At 52.7% G+C, this 18,957-nt stretch overlaps 1 protein-coding gene across 3 annotated transcripts in view; it reads left to right on the top strand.

Moving 5' to 3' along the window:
* Positions 1-18,256, top strand: part of CACNA1S (calcium voltage-gated channel subunit alpha1 S) — a 78,211-nt gene extending 59,955 nt beyond the window's left edge. For 2 of the 3 annotated variants that reach the window (XM_017896514.1, XM_017896512.1), the window contains exons 29-44: positions 3,176-3,232; positions 4,142-4,270; positions 4,455-4,520; positions 5,080-5,171; positions 6,582-6,741; positions 7,207-7,334; positions 8,626-8,722; positions 9,035-9,137; positions 10,100-10,201; positions 10,486-10,610; positions 13,654-13,782; positions 14,577-14,827; positions 16,172-16,257; positions 17,052-17,143; positions 17,390-17,533; positions 17,680-18,256. In XM_017896514.1, the coding sequence (XP_017752003.1) occupies positions 3,176-3,232; positions 4,142-4,270; positions 4,455-4,520; positions 5,080-5,171; positions 6,582-6,741; positions 7,207-7,334; positions 8,626-8,722; positions 9,035-9,137; positions 10,100-10,201; positions 10,486-10,610; positions 13,654-13,782; positions 14,577-14,827; positions 16,172-16,257; positions 17,052-17,143; positions 17,390-17,533; positions 17,680-17,931 (2,013 nt within the window). In that variant the 3' untranslated portion in view covers positions 17,932-18,256. The remainder of the gene's footprint in view (positions 1-3,175; positions 3,233-4,141; positions 4,271-4,454; positions 4,521-5,079; positions 5,172-6,581; positions 6,742-7,206; positions 7,335-8,625; positions 8,723-9,034; positions 9,138-10,099; positions 10,202-10,485; positions 10,611-13,653; positions 13,783-14,576; positions 14,828-16,171; positions 16,258-17,051; positions 17,144-17,389; positions 17,534-17,679) is intronic. The other variant, XM_017896513.1, reaches the window with a different exon arrangement.
* Positions 18,257-18,957: the final 701 nt, after the last annotated feature.

Raw genomic sequence — 18,957 nt, 5'->3', positions numbered from 1 at the left:
GTTGTCCAGGCTGGTCTCCAATTCCTGGGCTCAAGTGATCCACCTGCCTCAGCCTCCCAAAGTGCTGTGATTACAGGTGTGAGCCACCACGCTGAGCCCTTAGAGCTCTGCTTCTAAAAAGCTAACCTGGAGGTGAGCGGCAGGAAGTCAGAATGACTAAAATTAAGAGACCCAGTTAGAAGACTCGCTCATTTATTTCTCAAATATGTACTGAGCACCTCCCATGTGCCAGGCTAGGTTCTTGCTGCTGAGATATTACAGTGAACAAAATTGTGGAACAAACTGGCAATAAATAAATCAATCCCTAATACGACAGGTATGACAAATACATAGTATTATACAGAAACATAAAGGGAAATAGGGGCTTAGAGTGGAAGAGAATGGAAGGGTGGTGTCCATATGATACTGTAGCAGTGACCTGAAGAAAGCAAGGACATGAGCCATGCCAGAACGGGGGCCAGAGTGTTGGCAGAACAGGACACCAGTGCAAAGGCCCTGCAGCAGGATGGTGCTTGCTGAGTTGGAGGAAGAGCAGGAGGCCCTTATAGCTGGAGGAGAGAGTGGTGGAGATGAGGTAAGAGAGAGAAGGCAAGTGCCAAATCATCTAGGCCCTTGAAGGCCACGGTTACGATCTTGAATTTTATTCTGAGGGAGAAGAGAGCCCTTTGGAGGGTTTAAGTGTGAACAGACTTTAGTTCTAAAACAATCACTGTGGCTGCTGTGTTGTGAACAAGCTAAACTGCAGGGGACACGAGGGCTGAGCCAGTGAGAGCAGTCAGGCGGTTCCCGCAGTGATCCAGGTGAGAGGCAATGGGGGCCAGGGCTGGCTGTGGAGGCCGTGAGAAGGGATCCGTGTCTGGATCTATTTTGAAGGTTGAGCTAACAGGAAGGCTCCCAGAATCTGGACCAAGGGAATGAGGCCTTGGCGGTGGAATGAGAAACAGCAGCAGGACCTGCCTCGTGAGGGGGATGAAAGGAGCAGGGAGGCAGTTCCAGCCGGAGAGGTCCACATTCAAGGTCTTAGAAGCAGAACCCTCCAGAGGCTGCCTTGCCGCGGGTCTGCAGCTGAAGGTTGCTGCAACAATGGAGGGCGGAGACTATCCAAGAGTCAGAGGCCAAAATCAAAAAACAGTTGCCCAAGTGGCATCCTAGGAGGGACACAGTGGAAGAGAGAAAAGATGAGCATTCTTCTTTCTGAGCCAGGGTGGGATATCAGAAAGCTGGCTGATCTGGCCATGAGGGATCCCAGCAGGGGACTGGCCCTAAAGCTAGGGGCTCACCCATGCATAGGGCTTTCTTCTGAACTGCCCACTGCTCAACGGAAAGCCCTTAGGCTGTGCCGGCCTGTGGGGTGAACCTTAGGGTGAGTTGGGGATAGGGGTAGAAGGATGAGCACTGCAGATGCCTGAGGTGGGGTGTAGGTGAGAGGAACAGCTGAGGAAAAGTCTGGAGTCTCTGAGGAAGGAACCCTCAGCTGAGGCTGAGCTCTGGCAGGGAGTGGGGACTTGGCTGTCACACCAGCTGTCTGATGTGCTAAGGGAGGACCAGGGGGGAACCCTGTTCACTCTCCATGCACAGAACAGTGACAGACAACCCCATCTGCTCAGATCCCCTGGGGATGCTGAGCTAGCGAGGGCCAGGGTGGGCTCTGAGCAAAACCAGTGTGCGCGTGTGTGTGTGTGTGTGAGTCTGTGTGTGTGTTGTGTATTTCTATCCACACTCAGTTTTTGCTGGGAAATAGTATCCCAAAAGGCTCCATGATTTGACAGCAGCACTTCTCACCAGCACAGCCAGAGCAGAGAAATCTAAACAGCCAAAATAAACAGCCCAAACTAAAAATAGTTACTTGTTAAAATTTGAGGTTTGTGTAGGGGAAGCCTGGATATATCAAAACGGTGTCTTTGGTGGTGGAGGCCAGGAGGGTGTCACTGGTTTTTATTTGATTTTTAGCAGATGTCCCTTACCAGTAGTGTCTGCTTAAAGTCACGTGAAGGTTGATTTACATACCTGATGTACAAACCAGTGAAAGGGCTAGGGGAGCACATTGGTTAGAACTTTCTGCAAGGACAGAAATGGTCTGCCCTGTCCCATAGAGTAGCCTCTAGCCACACATGTCTACTTGTCACTGGAAAGGTGGCTAGAGGAACTGAGGAACAGATTTCTGGTTTTATTCAATTTTCATTGTAATTCAAATAGTCACATGTGACTAGTGGCTACCATATTGGATAGCACAGGTATAGAACACTGGTCATCATCCTTGCTTGCATATGAGAATCACCTGGGGTGTATTTAAACTTCTGAAGCCAGGCCCCATCCCCTAGAAGCTGACTTAATTGACCTAAGTGGAGACCCAGCAAAGATATGTGTATTTTTTGAGTTCTTCAGGTGATTTTGACATGCATCCAGGGTTGAGAACCAGTAGTCCAGGGAAAATCTGCCCCAAACAGTGTTGTTTAATGGGAACACCAGTATGCCAGGGATCAGTCTACCTGTGGATAATTGGAAGATAAAACAATGACTTCTTTTGACCCAGGGCTCCGGAACAAGGGTGTCACATGAAGCGTGGCCCAAGGGAATAAACAGGAAGAAATTGCTCCCACACACCTCCCCACCTGCTCTTCAAGAGCCTGACTACTGAGATAGCAGCCTTGGTCCCAGTTCCAGTCCGGGGCAGAGAAACATCTGCTGTGGGGATCTCAGACTCCCCCGGAGGAGTGTGCTCCTGGGAGATGGGACTTCCACAGGGGCCTGGACCCTGGCCTCAGGGCACTACGGATGTGAATCCATTTACAATGAGCAGGCATTTTCCAATGCGCCCTTATTAGGGACATCCCTAGCATCACATAACCCAAACATAAGAAAAACCCAAACCCTTGCCACTGGTAGCTGCATTTCCAAAATGAGAAAGGACCTGTCTGTGTCCAGCCTTCCCTCCCCTTCTTATTTTCTCATCCCTGCCTCTTGCCTCACAGTTCCCACAGAGCTTCAGTCCTCACTCCCACCCACCCCACCCCTGATTGACAGCCATGTGGGATCTTTAGCCCCTGCCTCTGTCTTTTTCTCTTTAACTCTTCTGTGTGTCTGTCCTTTCTGACACGTCTCTTCACCTCCCTCCCACGTGTCCCTCCTCTTCTCTCTCCTCTCCTTCCCCTCCCCTCGTCTCTTTTCTCCACAGACTTTCCTGGCCTCCAGCGGGGGACTGTATTGCCTGGGTGGAGGCTGCGGGAACGTTGTAATTTCAGGCTGCACGAGCCTGCCTGGCACGCTCACCAGCTCCTGCCCTGCCACTTGCATGCATGGGCCTGGCTGCGTGGATTGCATGGGGTGGATCAGCACTCAGGGCTCCCCCCGCAGGGCAGGCCCCGCTGAGGACCCAGGCTAGGCTCGGGTGGGGGCAGAGGCTCTGCAGTCAAGTGTGCATGGATATAGTGGCTTCCTCAGAGCCCTGGGAGATGGAGTGTGGGTTCTCTCTGGCATCATCTACGCAGATGGAAACACAGTCCAGAGAGAACTGTGACTGCTGGCAAAGGACCTTAGTGACAGTTCATTGGGCACAAGGCCTTTGAGGACACAGGAAACAGAGCAGGGACAGCTCTCCCCTTCCAGAGTAATTCGTGTGTCTAAGGCTGGCACAAGATTAGAGGCTTGCCTGGCTTAGAACAGCCGCGTGTGGGGTGGGAGTGATGGGGAGTAGCCACATTGAGTTTATGCAATAATGCAGCCAAGCTTTGGGAAATCTTTGCACTGGGAGGATGCCGGGGAGGGGCTCTAGGAGGGCCACCAGGGTCCTTGACTCCATGGCAGCTTGAGAAGATAGTGAGATGTGCAGGAGGCCCGAGAGGGCAGGCAGTGGGCCTGGGTGCAGCCACACCCCGAGGCAAATCCCTGACACTGCTCCCAAGTGTGGGCTTCACCACACTGCCTGGTGCCCCACGTCCTCTTCCCTACCTCCCAGCTGAACAGCCCCAGAGCCCTGCGCCCGCGGATGGTCCCGAACTAGTGGACAGCAGGGGCCAGAGGTGGGGCTGGAGCCTTCCACAAACATCTCCCCAGCACACACAGTGCACCTCCCTCCCCGCCCTGCCCCTTACCCCTCTGAGGTGCTGCCCCCAGACTGACCTCTGGGGCTACTGCCCCGCAGGACCCAGACGAGAGTGCCCGCATCTCCAGTGCCTTCTTCCGCCTGTTCCGTGTCATGAGGCTGATCAAGCTGCTGAGCCGGGCAGAGGGAGTGCGCACCCTCCTGTGGACGTTCATCAAGTCCTTCCAGGTGCAACAGGGACCCTGGAAACTGCACGTACCTGGGGAGGCCACTAGGGACATCTGCCTCAGCCCAGGGTGGGCCCCAGGGGAGCCCAGGGCAAGGCAAAGCCCTGGGGAGCTAACAGAGGGCAGGGCTGCAGACACACAGTGGAGCCCTAAGCCACTGACTGGTGCTCCCGCCCGCCCTGCAGGCCCTACCCTACGTGGCTCTGCTCATCGTCATGCTCTTCTTCATCTACGCTGTCATCGGCATGCAGGTGAGAGGCAGGCGGGCCCAGGCCAAAGCATGAATCTTGGCCAGGTTAGAGGGGGCATCAGTGGACCCTGAGGAGCCTGAGCAGCACACGGGCTGGACCCTCTGCCCTCCCTGCCTTGCTCGTGAGAAAGAAGGAGGGGCAACCTCCCTGATCGTGGATGGCTGGAGTGTCAGATGCTTGGATGCCATCCAGGAGAAACCTGGGCATGTGGGTGGACAGCAGGGGCCAGGCTGTGTCTCTAAGGCCCAACTGGAGGCCTGGGTGGCCTCTGTCTACCCTCCCCTGAGAGCCCTTCCCCCACAGATTGACTTGCCAGGTCTGCTTGCTGCTGGGAAAACGGGTCTACCCTCCTTCTTTTCTTTGGCTTGCTGGGAAGAACTTTACCTGACCTAGAAAATAATCCCATTTTTTTGGCTTCAGGTCTGATGTGGCCTGTAATGAAGGGGATTTTGGGGAAGTAGGGGCGAAAGTGGGGGTCAGGCAGGAGAAGGCAGTGGGGTATAAGCTGAGGGGACACTTGAATCTAGGTTCCACAGTCAGGGCCCTTTGTGACTTGCAGATGTTTGGGAAGATCGCCTTGGTGGATGGGACCCAAATAAACCGGAACAACAACTTCCAGACCTTCCCACAAGCTGTGCTGCTGCTCTTCAGGCATGTGTCTCCCACCGCCCCCACCCCCACCCCACTGACCAGTCAGCCTTTGCTCTGTTGTAATCTGCACTGGAGCCAGGGCTGGCTTCATGGGTGTGTGACCTGTGCAGCCACACCAGGCCCTACACTCAGAAGGGTCCCCTGCTTGGTTGCATGCTCTGCGGTCACTGTCTTGAAGATATTCATTGTTTTTGAACAAGTGGCCCCACAGCATTGTTTTGCACTGGACTCCTCCACTGAGTGAAGTGCTGCGTTCTCCTCCCATCTCATCCCTGTGAAGCAAAAGACAGGGTCAAATATCTTCTCCTGGACATTTGCCCTTGTCGCTCCCGGAGCATGAGCAGGAATGCAGGGAAAGGCAGAGCAAAGAACCAGATGCGGCGGGGGGCGCTGCCACAGGTAGGGCGCAGGGGCCTATGCTTCACCAGGGCACAGGAGCTAGAGCTTGGATTGCAACCGAGGATCCTGGGCTGCAGGCCTGCTGGGTGTGCAGGAGCCAGGTAAGAGAGGTGAGCTTCCTGGCCCACAGTGGAATGCTCCACTGAGACCAGACAAGGCCTAGGGATACCCACACCCACGGCCCCTTCTTGGCACAGCCTGTCGAAGGCTCCATGAGGTCACAGCAGCCTGCAGCCTTTGTGGCCTGTGAAAAGGAGACCGCCACCTCACCATGTTCAGGCGGAGATTCCCACCTCGCCCCTGGCTCTGCACCTCAACTCCAAATCCGAGGCCACCCTGCACTGCCTACTCCAGGAAGGAAGAGAGCTGGCTGAAGAGACAGTTATTAGACACAAAGGCGTGGGAAGTTATGCAGTCTGGCTGAATGTGACTAGGGGAGACACTTCTTCCCAGCTGGAGAGGTGGAGGGAGGTTATGTACAGCGCAGGTGGTAGCAGTTACGGGAAAAATGCAAACATGTCATGCATATGCACCTCGGATGCATTGAGATTCTTCACTCGATAGCAACACATCCACAAGGTGTGAAATCTAAGCCTACTTTTGTGACTCAGTTAGAGTGGGTGGTAGTTGAATTCAGCCAGTTAGGTTCAACTGTGGAGTTACCTCAGAGAGTGGAGTCAGTTAACCTCTTTGAGGCCTCTGTGACATCTGACCCTGCCTTGCTTTGGTCAGAACAGTGCATCCCTCTAGTAACTTGAATCATAGATTGACTTTGCCCTCTTCTCTAAAGTTTAGCTCCTGCTAGTAACACCCCGTGAGGGCTGCAGCACAGAGGGGAAACAGGCCCAGCTCACACTGAGCTACATGGTGAACATGAAGATCGGACCTCCCTACCTTTGGGCAACAGCCCCATTTTGCTCATCTGTCCACACCCTGCTCCCACCTGGCTACCAGCCTCCTGCGGGGCCAGGCAGGAGCAGATAGGTGACAGGAGCCTCTTCTGTCCTCTAGGTGTGCAACAGGTGAGGCCTGGCAGGAGATCCTACTGGCCTGCAGCTATGGGAAGCTGTGTGACCCAGAGTCGGACTATGCCCCAGGGGAGGAGTACACATGTGGCACCAACTTTGCATACTACTACTTCATCAGCTTCTACATGCTCTGCGCCTTCCTGGTGAGACACTGTGGGCCTGCGGGATGGGGAGAGGGCTTTGATGCACTGAGGCATGGGGGAGCCTATTTGCCCCTTCCTGGCCAACTTCCACCTCTCCTGGGATACATCTGGGGGACACAGGAAGCTCTAGTTAGGTTGTCCCTGATTCTGGTCATCCTGAGTGTGGCTTTGTTTCCTGGGTGCTTTTTCATACTCTAGAGAGGTTGCCAAAAGTTCTTACTTTTTTTCTTGTTTGGGTTAGCACTCATCAAGGCCAGAATTTAGCAAGGCCAGAGGGCACTGTCTGTGCAAGAGCACAAGACATGACGGAGCATTGCTGTGTGCCATGTGGGTGGTTCAGAAGGGCTAGAACCAAGAGCACAGGTAGTGAGAAGTTGTAGGCCAGTGGACACCTCCCAGCTCTGCCACCCTAACCCTGTACCACCTGCCTTTCTGTGTTGGGACTCCTTGGTTCTTCTCTTGCAGGTCATCAACCTCTTTGTGGCTGTCATCATGGACAATTTTGACTATCTCACCCGGGACTGGTCCATCCTGGGCCCTCATCACCTGGATGAGTTCAAGGCCATCTGGGCAGAGTATGACCCGGAGGCTAAGTGAGTCCAGTCTGTAAGCTCTGTGCTGGGCCCTCCATCCTAGACCCTTCCTAGTGTCTCTCAGGGAGTCACTCACCAGTTTATTCAGTATGAGTGGGCTTCTCCTTCCCCCTTCATTTATCCTAGGTCTCAGACCAGAGAATCAGAGTCTCTCCAGGTTGGAAGGAATCCTACAGCTTTCCAGGGTGGACACACCCTTGACTTTATTGAGAAATGGTCATCCAGCTCCTGCCTGAACACTCCTAGGAGTAGGAAGCGCTATACCTCACCAGACACTCTAGACCCCAAATCAAAGTGTGGTCCTCTGACCAGCAGAATCTGAGCTTGATTAAAATGCAGAGTCCCAGGCCCCTCCCAGACTGACTGAGTCAGACACTTGCATTGCTCTGAACCTGAGCCTCGGGACATTCGTATGCACTTTAAAGCTTGGAGAGCACGGCTCTCTTACTTTCCTTCCCAATAGGAAATAGGCATCTCCCAATGGTCTCAGTCTCAGATGAGGAAACTGAGGTTCAGAGAGGTTAAGTAAATTGCCCCAGGCCATGCAGCTAGTAAGAAATGGTGCCAAGATTCAACGCAGGTCTGTCTGGTGCCATAGTAACCATGCTTTAAAGTGCCTCCATCAGCAGGAGCCAAACCTACTTGCCTCTACCAGTCACCCACAAGTCCTCACTCAGCCCTCCGGAGACAGGCGGGGAATGTTTCATCTCTTTTTCACAGCCCCCCCGCCCCATCAAAGAAAAGAGGAAGCCAGTAGGACCTTCCAAAATGATTTTTCTCAGGCAACACTCACAAGCTGCTCTTGCCATGCTTGTCTTTTGATCTGACCTCCCTGGTTGTTCTGTTTTATGTCTATTCTGGGAGTCATGGTGCCAGTGAAAATGTGGTTTCCAACTCTGGACCAGTCTCTGGAAGTGGGCTTCCACCTCCCTTGATCTATACCCTCTCCTTCTATTAATATAGCCCAAGAGGCCCTATTAACTTGACCAAAACCTAAGAAAGATCCTGATGGGGAAAATGAGGGCTGGATTCCAGACCTGGAGATCCGATATCCGAGGGAATGCCCCAAAAGAGAGAGCTTATTTTGGGGTACCCATTTTGTAGACAACAGTTAATCCTAACATTGTTTCTTCTTTTAAAAGGGAACTGGGCTCCCACTTCCTAAACGCAGTTGGAAAATAAGGAAATGCTCCCCTGTTTCCTGGCTGTCTTTCCCTTTGCCCATCCTCTGAGCAGACAGGTTCTGGCAGCAGAGGAGGGTACCAGTTACATAAGTCTGTGTGTCCTGCAGGGGGAGGATCAAACACCTGGACGTTGTGACCCTGCTGAGACGGATTCAGCCCCCTCTGGGCTTTGGGAAGTTCTGCCCACATCGCGTAGCTTGTAAGGTAACCAGAGCTGCCAGGGATGGGTGGCCCCAGGGAGGGGAAGAGTCACCGAGACACAGGGAAGCTAGTGAGGACCTGATGGAATGAAGCTTTTTAGAGCTGGAATCTCCTGGGTCCCCAAGTTCCTCCTGGAGGACCTAAAGTCTCAACAATGTCACCCAACTCATCATTCTGTCCCCTCACAAAGGATGTCCTGGTCAGCCGACACCCCCAGACCTCATCTCCCATCCCCTCCCAGCCCACAGACTGGGTGAGGATGACTTGCTAAGCTTGTCCCAGCTCAGCAGCAAGCCACTGCCTCTCCCTGCACAGCGGCTGGTGGGCATGAACATGCCCCTGAACAGTGACGGCACAGTCACCTTCAATGCCACACTCTTCGCCCTGGTCCGCACAGCACTCAAGATCAAGACGGAAGGTGAGAGGGCCTTCCAATGTGAGCCCCTTCCTTTCTCCCAGAGGCTGTTTCTGGCACAGATTCTGCCAAATTCTCAGAGCTCAAGATTGCTCTCAAAAACTGTGGGAAGCAGCAGAGGGAGGACCCTAGGCCACAGGAACAAAGTCCTCATGCCCCTCAGGGCTCAGAGGGAGTCTGAGGGTTCTCTGCAGGGCAAAGATCATCAAGTGTCTGTTCCCACACTCCTCAGCTGTGTCTGGGGACCAGAGAAGGGCCAGTGCTAGCACAGGGGTCAGGAGTGCCCTGTAGTTTGGCTCTGAGCAGGAGCAGAGGAGGTTCTCAGGCAGCACTGGGCAGGCTGACGGGAGTCCACATTTGACTCCACTAAACCTGCAGGTCCTCACCTACCGGGAAGACAGACATGGTGGAAGCAGGGGAAGGAGTCAGGGTGGGGTCTTAGTATTGTCTCTGAGCCCTTGCTCAGGGCTTCCACTGTATCAAGCTCAAGTCTCCAGTTGTATCAGGTCCATCCTTACACGGGGACCACTGCAGGGTTCTGAGACAACCTCAGGGTAAGCTTCATTAGGAGGGCAAGATGAGGAAGGCCAGGAGTCAGGAAGGAGCAGGTTAGAGCTGCAGCGAGTCTGCCTGGGGGTATTTGGGACAGACCACAGTGCCTGGGGAATTGAAAGATTTTGGAAAAAGAGCAAGAGATGACAGCCTGTAAAACCAACCACTTGGGCACTGGAAGCCAAGGCCTGTGGGGAGAAAGTACATGACCCAAGAGGTGGGCTGCCTCAGGGGGACAGTGATGCCCTCCCACCATTGCCAGTACCTGCAAGGCAGCTGTGGCAAAACTCAGCCAATGTTTCTTAGTAAATGACTGGCTGGCTGAGAGGTTCAGAAAGAACTGGGTGGCCTTGTCAAGTGCAGTTGGTGTGATCTGTATAATTTTTGGCCTCTTTGCCTTTCTCCTGCTCCAGGTAACTTCGAGCAGGCCAATGAGGAGCTGAGGGCCATCATCAAGAAGATCTGGAAGAGAACCAGCATGAAGCTCTTAGACCAGGTCATCCCTCCAATAGGAGGTAGGTGCTGCTTTGGGGAACCAGAGTCCAGAAACAGCCAAGGAATGGGGTTGGGGAGCTTCTCCAAGGAGCCCCATGGGAATCTGAGAATGGACTAAACCCTCCATAAATGCCTTAGGTAGAGCCCACAGGCATCTAACCTCAGGATGGAAAGTGCCCAGTGACCAAGTCAGCAAGACAAGGGATTGCTCGCATGCCTGGGCCTGGCTACAGCTGGCTCCCACTCTGAACCAGTGTCAGGTTCCCACCAGCCTTCAGGGCATCTCTTGTTGGCTCCTCTGCAGATGATGAGGTGACAGTGGGGAAGTTCTACGCCACATTCCTCATCCAGGAGCACTTCCGGAAGTTCATGAAGCGCCAGGAGGAGTATTATGGCTATCGGCCCAAGAAGGACATTGTACAGATCCAGGTAAGCCCAATCCAGGTACATTCCAAGGGGCTCCCTGACTGAGCCAGGTCTCCAGTCTCTAGTTATCCTTCCATGTCCTTGAAGGGCCAATGACAGAGACATAGAAGGACAAAGAAAGCCCAGAAGAGTGAAAAAATGTCAAGACAGTTCTAGATAGTCCACGATTGAAGATGTTTCAACCTCAAAAAAAGAACCAGGGGCACTTCATCTCTGGATGATAGGACCAAAGAAAATAGGATTTGTTCGAAGAAGAAACAAGTTAGACAAGAACAGTGGTCTCTAGGTCAGGTGTGGTGTCTCACGCCTATAATCCCAGCACTTTGGGAGGCCGAGGCAGGTGGATCACTTGAGGTCAGGAGTTCAAGAACAGCCTGGCCACACGGCGAAACCCCATCTCTACCAAAAATACAAAAATTAGTTGGGTGTAGTGGCATGTGCCTGTAAGCCCAGCTACTCAGGAGGCTGAAGCATGAGAATCACTTGACCCTGGAAGCGGAGGTTGCAGTGAACCGAGATTGAGACACTGAACCCCAGCCTAGGCGACAGAGTGAGACTGTGTCTCAAAAGAAAAAAAAAGAACAGTGGTCTCTAAAGAAAGGCAATCCACGAAGAGCTCTTAAAATGTCCCACTGGGTATGGGTCCAGGTGCGGCGCCTCACACCTGTAATCCCAGCACTTTGGGAGGCTGAGAAGGAAGGATCACTTGAAGTCAGGGATTCGAGACCAGCCTGGGCAAGACGGTAGAACCCCATCGTTACTAAAATTACAAAAATTAGCTGGGCATGGTGGCATACGCTTGTAATCCCAGCTATTTGGGAGGCTGAGGTGGGAGGATCACTGGAACCCGGGAGGCAGAGGTTGCAGTGAGGCGAGATTGCACTACTGCACTCCAGCAGTAACACTCCATCTCAAAAGATAAATAATAAATTTTTAAAAATGTCCCATTGGGTATGAAAAGAAAATGTTAGAACTTTTATTTTTTTATTTTTTATTTTTTGAGAGGGAGTCTCGCTCTGTCGCCCAGGCTGGACTGCAGTGGCCGGATCTCAGCTCACTGCAAGCTCCGCCTCCCAGGTTCACGCCATTCTCCTGCCTCAGCCTCCCGTGTAGCTGGGACCACAGGTGCCCGCCACCTCGCCCGGCTAGTTTTTTGTATTTTTTAGTAGAGATGGGGTTTCACTGGGTTAGCCAAGATGGTCTCGATCTCCTGACCTCGTGATCCGCCCGTCTCGGCCTTCCAAAGTGCTGGGATTACAGGCTTGAGCCACCGCGCCCGGCCAAATGTTAGAACTTTTATGTTTTATCTTTTCTGGTTTTATTTCTATTTTTGTGTTCATTATAATGCGTGTAATTTATAAATCCCCCAAATACACATGCATTTGAGCTGTGCTCAAAATTTATTTCAATGGCTATTTTTATTTTGAAATAATATCATACTTTAAAAAAGTTGCAAGTATAACACAAAACCTTTTTTTTCTGAACCATTTGAGAGTAACTCCAAAACGATGTTCCATCATCCAAAAACACTTTAATGCATATTTCAAGGCATTATGTGTATTCAAGGCAAAATGTGTATTACAAGGGCGTTATCCTGCATAATTCTTCTATGTAACTGCATAATTCTTCTATGTAACCACAACATAACTACCAAAATCAGGAAATTAACACTGATGCTTTTTGTTTTGTTTTGTTTGTTTGTTTGTTTTTGAGATAGAGTCTCGCTCTGTCGCCCAGGATGGAGTGCAGTGGCAAGATCTTGGCTCACTGCAACCTCCGCCTCCTGGATTCGAGCCATTCTCATGCCTCAGCTTCCTGAATAGCTAGGATTACAGGCACACACCACCACACCAGGCTACTTTTTGTATATTTAGTAGAGATGGGGTTTTGCTATGTTGGCCAGGCTGGTCTCGAACTCCTGACCTCAAGTGATCTGCCTGCCTCAGCTTCTCAAAGTGCTGGGATTACAGATGTGAGTCACCATGCCAGGCTGATACATTACTACATTCTAATCCTCAGACCCCATTCAAATTTCACTTGCTGTCCCAATAAATGTCCTTTATAGCAAAAGGATCCAATCCAGAATCACAGTGCATTGAGTTGCCATATCTCTTTAATCTCTTCCATCTGGAAGAGTTCCTCAGTCTTTCCTTGACATGACCTTGACACTTTTGAAGACTGCAAGTCAGTATGTCCCTCAATTTGGGTTTGTCTGATTACTAGGATATGCATCTTGGATAAGAATGCCACAGAAATGATGCTATGTTCTCATTACAAGCTATTAGGTGACACCAGTCTTGATTTGTCCCATTACTGGTGATATTAACTTTGATCAACTATATATATATGACATATGCAATCAACAGAGATCACTAATCTAGAAGACTGTACTGAGTAAGAACACTTCTCAAACTGGAAGCCTGGGAAGGGCATGAAATTTTCACCTATGGGGTCAAGAGATGACTCATTGGGAACAATTAAGGTGTGGGCTATCCCAGAGGCCAGAGCAGAACCTGGTGCCCTCTCAGGTACCTGAGACATTCAATAACCCAAGAGGGAGAGTGGGGCCTAGGCTGGGGCTTCGGGAGAGCCCTGGGTACAGTGGCCTAGGCTGGGGCTTCGGGAGAGCCCTGGGTACAGTGATAAGAAACAAGTAAGCCATAGGAAGTTGTTCTAGCCAGGTACGGTGGCTCATGCCTGTAATCCCAGCACTTTGGGAGGCCAAGTGGGCAGATCACAAGGTCAGGAGTTCGAGACCAGCCTGGCCAACATGGTGAAACCCCATCTGTACTAAAAATACAAGTATTAGTGGGGCGTGGTGGCACATGCCTGTAATCCCAGCTACTCAGGAGGCTGAGGCAGGAGAATCACTTGAACCTGGGAGGCGGAGGTTGCAGTGAGCTCAGATTGTGCCACTGCACTCCAGCCTGGGCAACAAAGTGAGACTCTGTCTCAAAATAAATAAATAAATAAATAATAAAAAATAAGAGGTTCTGGTCTCCTCTCCTGGGCTGGAGAGATAACTGAGTCCCTTCGCCATCCCCAGGCAGGACTGCGGACCATTGAGGAAGAGGCAGCCCCCGAGATCCGTCGCACGGTCTCAGGAGACCTGGCTGCTGAGGAGGAGCTGGAGAGAGCCATGGTGGAGGCTGCAATGGAGGAGGGAATATTCCGGGTGAGGGAGAGCCAGGAGCTCCCCTAGTGGTCTAGACACCATGAGTGGCAGTGTCTCACAGAGAGGAGGGCCAGGAGCCCAGCCACACGACAGGGGGACATGGGAGCTGAAGATATCCCTCTCTGTCTCTCCACCTCACCACCCACCTCTCCTGGAAGTCAGAATCAATGACCTGACCTATTAGAGGTGTCAAATGCAACACACCCTTTCCTGCTTTTCCCTACCAAATCTCACCCCTTCCCTTTCCTCCCCACAAACCCTAGGCAACGACCCATTTCCCAGAGGCCCTCCAGGATCAAATGCCCCACCTGCCTCCACTGAGGCCAGTCCTCCATCCTTAGTGCTGTCTGGTGTTTCTTATAACACTTTAGAGCTGGAAGGTCTTTAATGACACCTAATTAGGTCTTTTTGGGTTATTCATGAGGAAATAGTGGCCCACAGAGATCATGTGAGATGTCCAATATCACCTAGTAAATCCGTTTCAGAGAGGGGACTAGAACCCAATGCTGCAGACTCCCAATTCAGCCCTCTCTCCCCTACACCACACTTCTGTGTGCCTGTGTCCCCTATATACCTCCTTAGGTGTGTGCTGTCTACCCCATCAAACGAAGAACTTTCTAAGGGTAGGAATTCTCTGCTCTTTTGATCTCACCACTCAGTCCATCCTCCTTTGGCCTTATAAGATTTGTCTCCCAATACTATCGCTTGTTCCCAACACCACTGTCCCAGAGTGACAGCCCCCCATGCCCTCCCTGCCCTCATCCCCTAGTCACTGCTTGTCTCCTTGCCCCTAGAGGACTGGAGGACTGTTTGGCCAGGTGGACAACTTCCTGGAAAGGACCAACTCCCTGCCCCCCGTCATGGCCAGTCAGAGACCCCTCCAGTTTACTGAGATAGAGATGGAAGAGCTGGAGTCACCGGTCTTCTTGGAGGACTTCCATCAAGATCCACGCACCAACCCCCTGGCTCGTGCCAATACCAACAATGCCAATGCCAATGTTGCCTATGGCAACAGCAACCATAGTAACAGCCATGTGTTTTCCAGGTAGTGGCGGCCACTGCCATCCCTAGGTGTAGAGGTACTGGGAGGACAATGTTAGCAGGTTCCACGTTGGATTGGAAGAGGGTACCCCAAAGTTGTAGGGTGTCTTTTGCTTGCCTTTGTGCCCCAATCCATCCTGAACCTTAATGTAAGAGGCCAACCTGGAGGGCAGAGGCTGCTTTGGCCAGCAGGGGGAAGCCTCACGTCATGTCAGTATTGGCCCCGATGCTGAGAGGTTCTTTTATTCTGTTGGTTTCAGCAAGTCTAGGAGCTGAGATGTATTGAACACATGATAGGTTAGGAGAGGACCTTTGGTGGTAGCACATACCACAAAAGACTGTGGACAATAAGGTTCCATCACTGGATTTACGTTCCAAGGAGATCCCGCTGTGCTGGGCAGTTCCCATCTCACCAACCTTAGGCTGTAGACTAAATATAATCTGTGATTGGGTGATATGTTATGTTATATGATTGGGACCAAATAATCACAGAGGCCAGGCGTGGTGGCTCATGCCTGTAGTCCCAGCACTTTGGGAGGCTGACGTAGATGGATCACTTGAGGTCAGGAGCTGAAGACCAGACTGACCAACATGTTGAAACCCCATCTCTACTAAAAACACACAAAAAATTAGGTGTGATGGTGCATGCCTGAAATCTCAGCTACTCGGGAGGCTGAGGCAGAAGAATCTCTTGAACTCAAGAGGTGGAGGTTGTAGTGAGCCGATTGTGCCACTGCACTCCAGTCTGGGTGACAGAACTAGACTCCGTCTCAAAAAAACAAAACAAAACAAAGCAAAACAAACAAACAAACAAAAAACACCAAATAATTACAGAAATTTAGTGTCCTGAGAGTGCAGAGGGGGTATGGATCACCATGGGCTAGAAAGACCTAGAATGGTTCTCAGCCTTGGCTATACATTAAATAATCCAGGGAACTTCTGCAAATCCCAATGCCTGGGCCTCACCACAGATGCTGGGTGTGGAACACAGCCACCACTCACCTTTGAGCTCCTCAGGTGATCCTGTGTGTGGCTGAGATGGAGAAGCAGGGTTCCAAAGGCTAGGAAGCTGCAGCTGGGCCTTGGAAGATGAACAGAATGTAGAAAGAGTAGAGGGAACAACTGAGCAAAGGAGTGGAGTCAGGAATGCACTGGGCTCCTTCCTCCTAGAGAGTCAGGGCTGGCTGGGGCACCTTGGTGGGAGGGTCAGCCCTGGAGTCATGGCTACTATACTAGGTTGGCCTTGTACAGGCTCTAAGGGAAAAGGATGTTTGGGGCCACAGAGAGGCAGGGATGGCAAGAGAGCTAGCAGCCTTCTCTGGTTTACCCAGCCTTGCTTCCATTTCAGTGTCCACTATGAAAGGGAGTTCCCAGAAGAGACAGAGACATCTGCTATCAGAGGAGAAGCCCTTGGCCAACCCTGCCGGGCCCTGGGTCAGTGCATTCTGTGCATCTAAGAAGCTTGAGTCTTCTTCCAGAGGAGTCCGGGAAGCCCCACTCTTTTCTTAGAGTCTGGGAACTTGGCTGGGAGGGCTGGCTTGGGAGCCTGTTACAATGGCAATCATCTGGGCCCTGGCATGGGAAAACCATCAGGGCCAGCTACTTGTCCAGGTGGGGAAGCAGGGCACCATCTAGGTGGCTGAGTGAGGTGGAAGGGGGAAAGCCCATGCATGCTAAAGGGCCCTCTGCTGGCCTCCCAGGAAACTCACCCAGCCCACTACACCATCCCCAGCGCAGGAGTCCCCACACTGCCCCAGGTCCCTGGAAGGGCAGCCCCTGGACACACTGATGTTTTGACTCTGGGGCCCTTCCGCAAATGATATTAAAGTCTCCTAGTATGATCTAGACTGCTGTGTGACAGTAGGAGCCCCAGGGAGGCTGGGGGCTAGTGGCAATAAGGATACTGCTGTGTTCCCCAACACACATTCACATTAATGTGCACACACCCAGGGACCACAGAGAACCGGCTTGGCCAGAGGCTCTGGCCCTTATCCCCTCTCCCAAACCTTCAAGAAGAGCAACTAGGGCCAGTAAAGTTGGGGCAGCCCTGCCTGGCCTGGAGTTGGTTGGGCCTCATCATGTGTCCACCCTCTAAGACACCTTCTGCAGCCGTGAGAATCTCAGAGCCCTCACAGAGTGTGGCTAGCCGGCCAAGCGAGCCTCTGTTGACTCGGGGCTCCTGGCAGGAGTCAGCAGCCCCTCTTATCCTTGCCCCTTCTTGCCCACAGGACCCCACAGCAAACCTTGTGTGGAAAAGCTAAAGGGACTGCTGACCCAGAGGGCAATGCCCAGAGACCAGGCACCTCCTGCCCCCTGCCAGGTAACAGGGGCAGAGGCCTGGGAGCAAACTCCATACAGAGACCCTGCCTGGCCTGATACTTGGAGTGGGACCGTGGCAGGGGAAGGCTGTGGCAGCAATGCGTCCAATAGTACAGAAGGGAGGGGATCCCTTCATCCTCCTTTTCCGTGGATCTTGGTTGAGCTGCCCTCAGATGATCTGGAATTTTGCTCATTGGTGGGCTCCAGCACCCCCGTGGGGGTCTTTGCTTTTGTGCATTTGGAACAGTGCCCCAGGGTGGAGTCCCCCATGCCTGAGGACAGAAGGAGCTCCACACCAGGGTCTCTGCACGAGGAGACACCCCACAGCAGGAGCACCGGGGAGAATACTTCCAGGTGCTCAGCGCCAGCTACAACCCTGCTGATCCAAGAGGTGAGCCAGGGGCTGGGTCACAGCAGTGGCTGCATTGAGCGGTGGCCCTGTGACGACCTGGCATGGAGAGAGGGTAGGGCCAACAGGCAGGTCCCCAAAGGTGGCTCCCCAGGAAGACCCCACCCAGCCTCCTCTCTTCCCTGCAGGCTCTGGTTCGAGGGGGCCTGGGCACCTTGGCAGCTGATGCAAACTTCATCGTGACAACAGGCCAGGCCCTGGCAGATGCCTGCCAAATGGAACCAGAGGAAGTGGAGGTCATGGCAACAGAGCTACTGAAAGGACGAGAGGCCCCAGAGGGCATGGCTAGCTCCCTGGGATGCCTGAACCTCGGTTCCTCCCTGGGCAGCCTCGACCATCACCAGGGCTCCCAGGAGACCCTTATTCCTCCCAGGCTGTGATGCCCACACAGCATCAGCATGGGCCTAGAGCTGGCATGACCAATGGGGGTGGGGAGGTTACTGGGGTGGAGAAGGGCTAGCCCACCACAGCAGCCTCTCTCCCTCGCAGCAGCTAGATGCATGGCCTGAGGCGGGGTGGTCAGGAACCAACTCAAAAAGTGGGGAGGAAGCAGCTGGACAGGCCCTGCCCCTCACCAACAAGAGGCATGATTGGATGGAACTTCTAATGTCATTCAGAAAGGCCTAGTTGGTGCCTGTGTCTGTCTGGCCTAGGGCCACTCCCACCTGCAGGACATTAAAATCTCCAGGCCTGTGACACTGGCAACTGGCCTCTCCTTGTCCAATTTTTTGGACTCTTCTACACTTGTGTTTCCCCCTCCCCCAGGCCCTTCCCCAGGAACCCTGCCCATGGGCTTGGGAGACTGGGCATGGAGAAAGACAGAGGGGCCATCTGGATTTTTTTCTGCATGAGGCAGAGAGGGACCTGTAGTGGGTTCTCCTGGAAGTCCACAGCCAAGTCCACTGACCGGGACCAAGCAACCCCAGGAAGGACTGGTGGCCTCAGAAGCAATCGCACACCCCAGGTCACACCAATGCCAAACATCTTCAAAGCTGTGACCGTGAGGCATTGGCCAGAGTACACTGCCAACAGAGGCTCTCAGAGCCCTCAACTGCCCCCTGTTTATGGCCTTGAATATCAAAGATCTGCATTCTCCAGGGCTCCTCTTAGCCACACCAAGTAACGATGAGTAACAGTAGCTACTGTTTACCAAGTGCCTGCTCTGTGCCACCTACACACCTGCTCTCATGCCAGGGGCCGCGATACGTTATGTTTACAAAGCACTTTCAGTTACAATATTCATTTCATTGCCACCACAACCGTGCGAGGTAGGTGTGAATTCTACGTTAAAGATGAGGCAATGGAGGCATGGAGAGGTGATGGGACAGCCCTGGGGTGCACAGCCAGAGGCGAGGTCAGGACTCTGCGCCGGGGCTTCCGCGTCCCCACAGCATCCTTCCCCCTTC

This window comes from Rhinopithecus bieti, unplaced genomic scaffold, assembly GCF_001698545.2.
Source record: "Rhinopithecus bieti isolate Rb0 unplaced genomic scaffold, ASM169854v2 scaffold_24392, whole genome shotgun sequence".
NCBI classification, from domain to species: domain Eukaryota; kingdom Metazoa; phylum Chordata; class Mammalia; order Primates; family Cercopithecidae; genus Rhinopithecus; species Rhinopithecus bieti.
The sequence above is the reverse complement of the archived record's forward strand: the minus strand, read 5'-3'. Positions and strand labels throughout refer to the sequence as shown.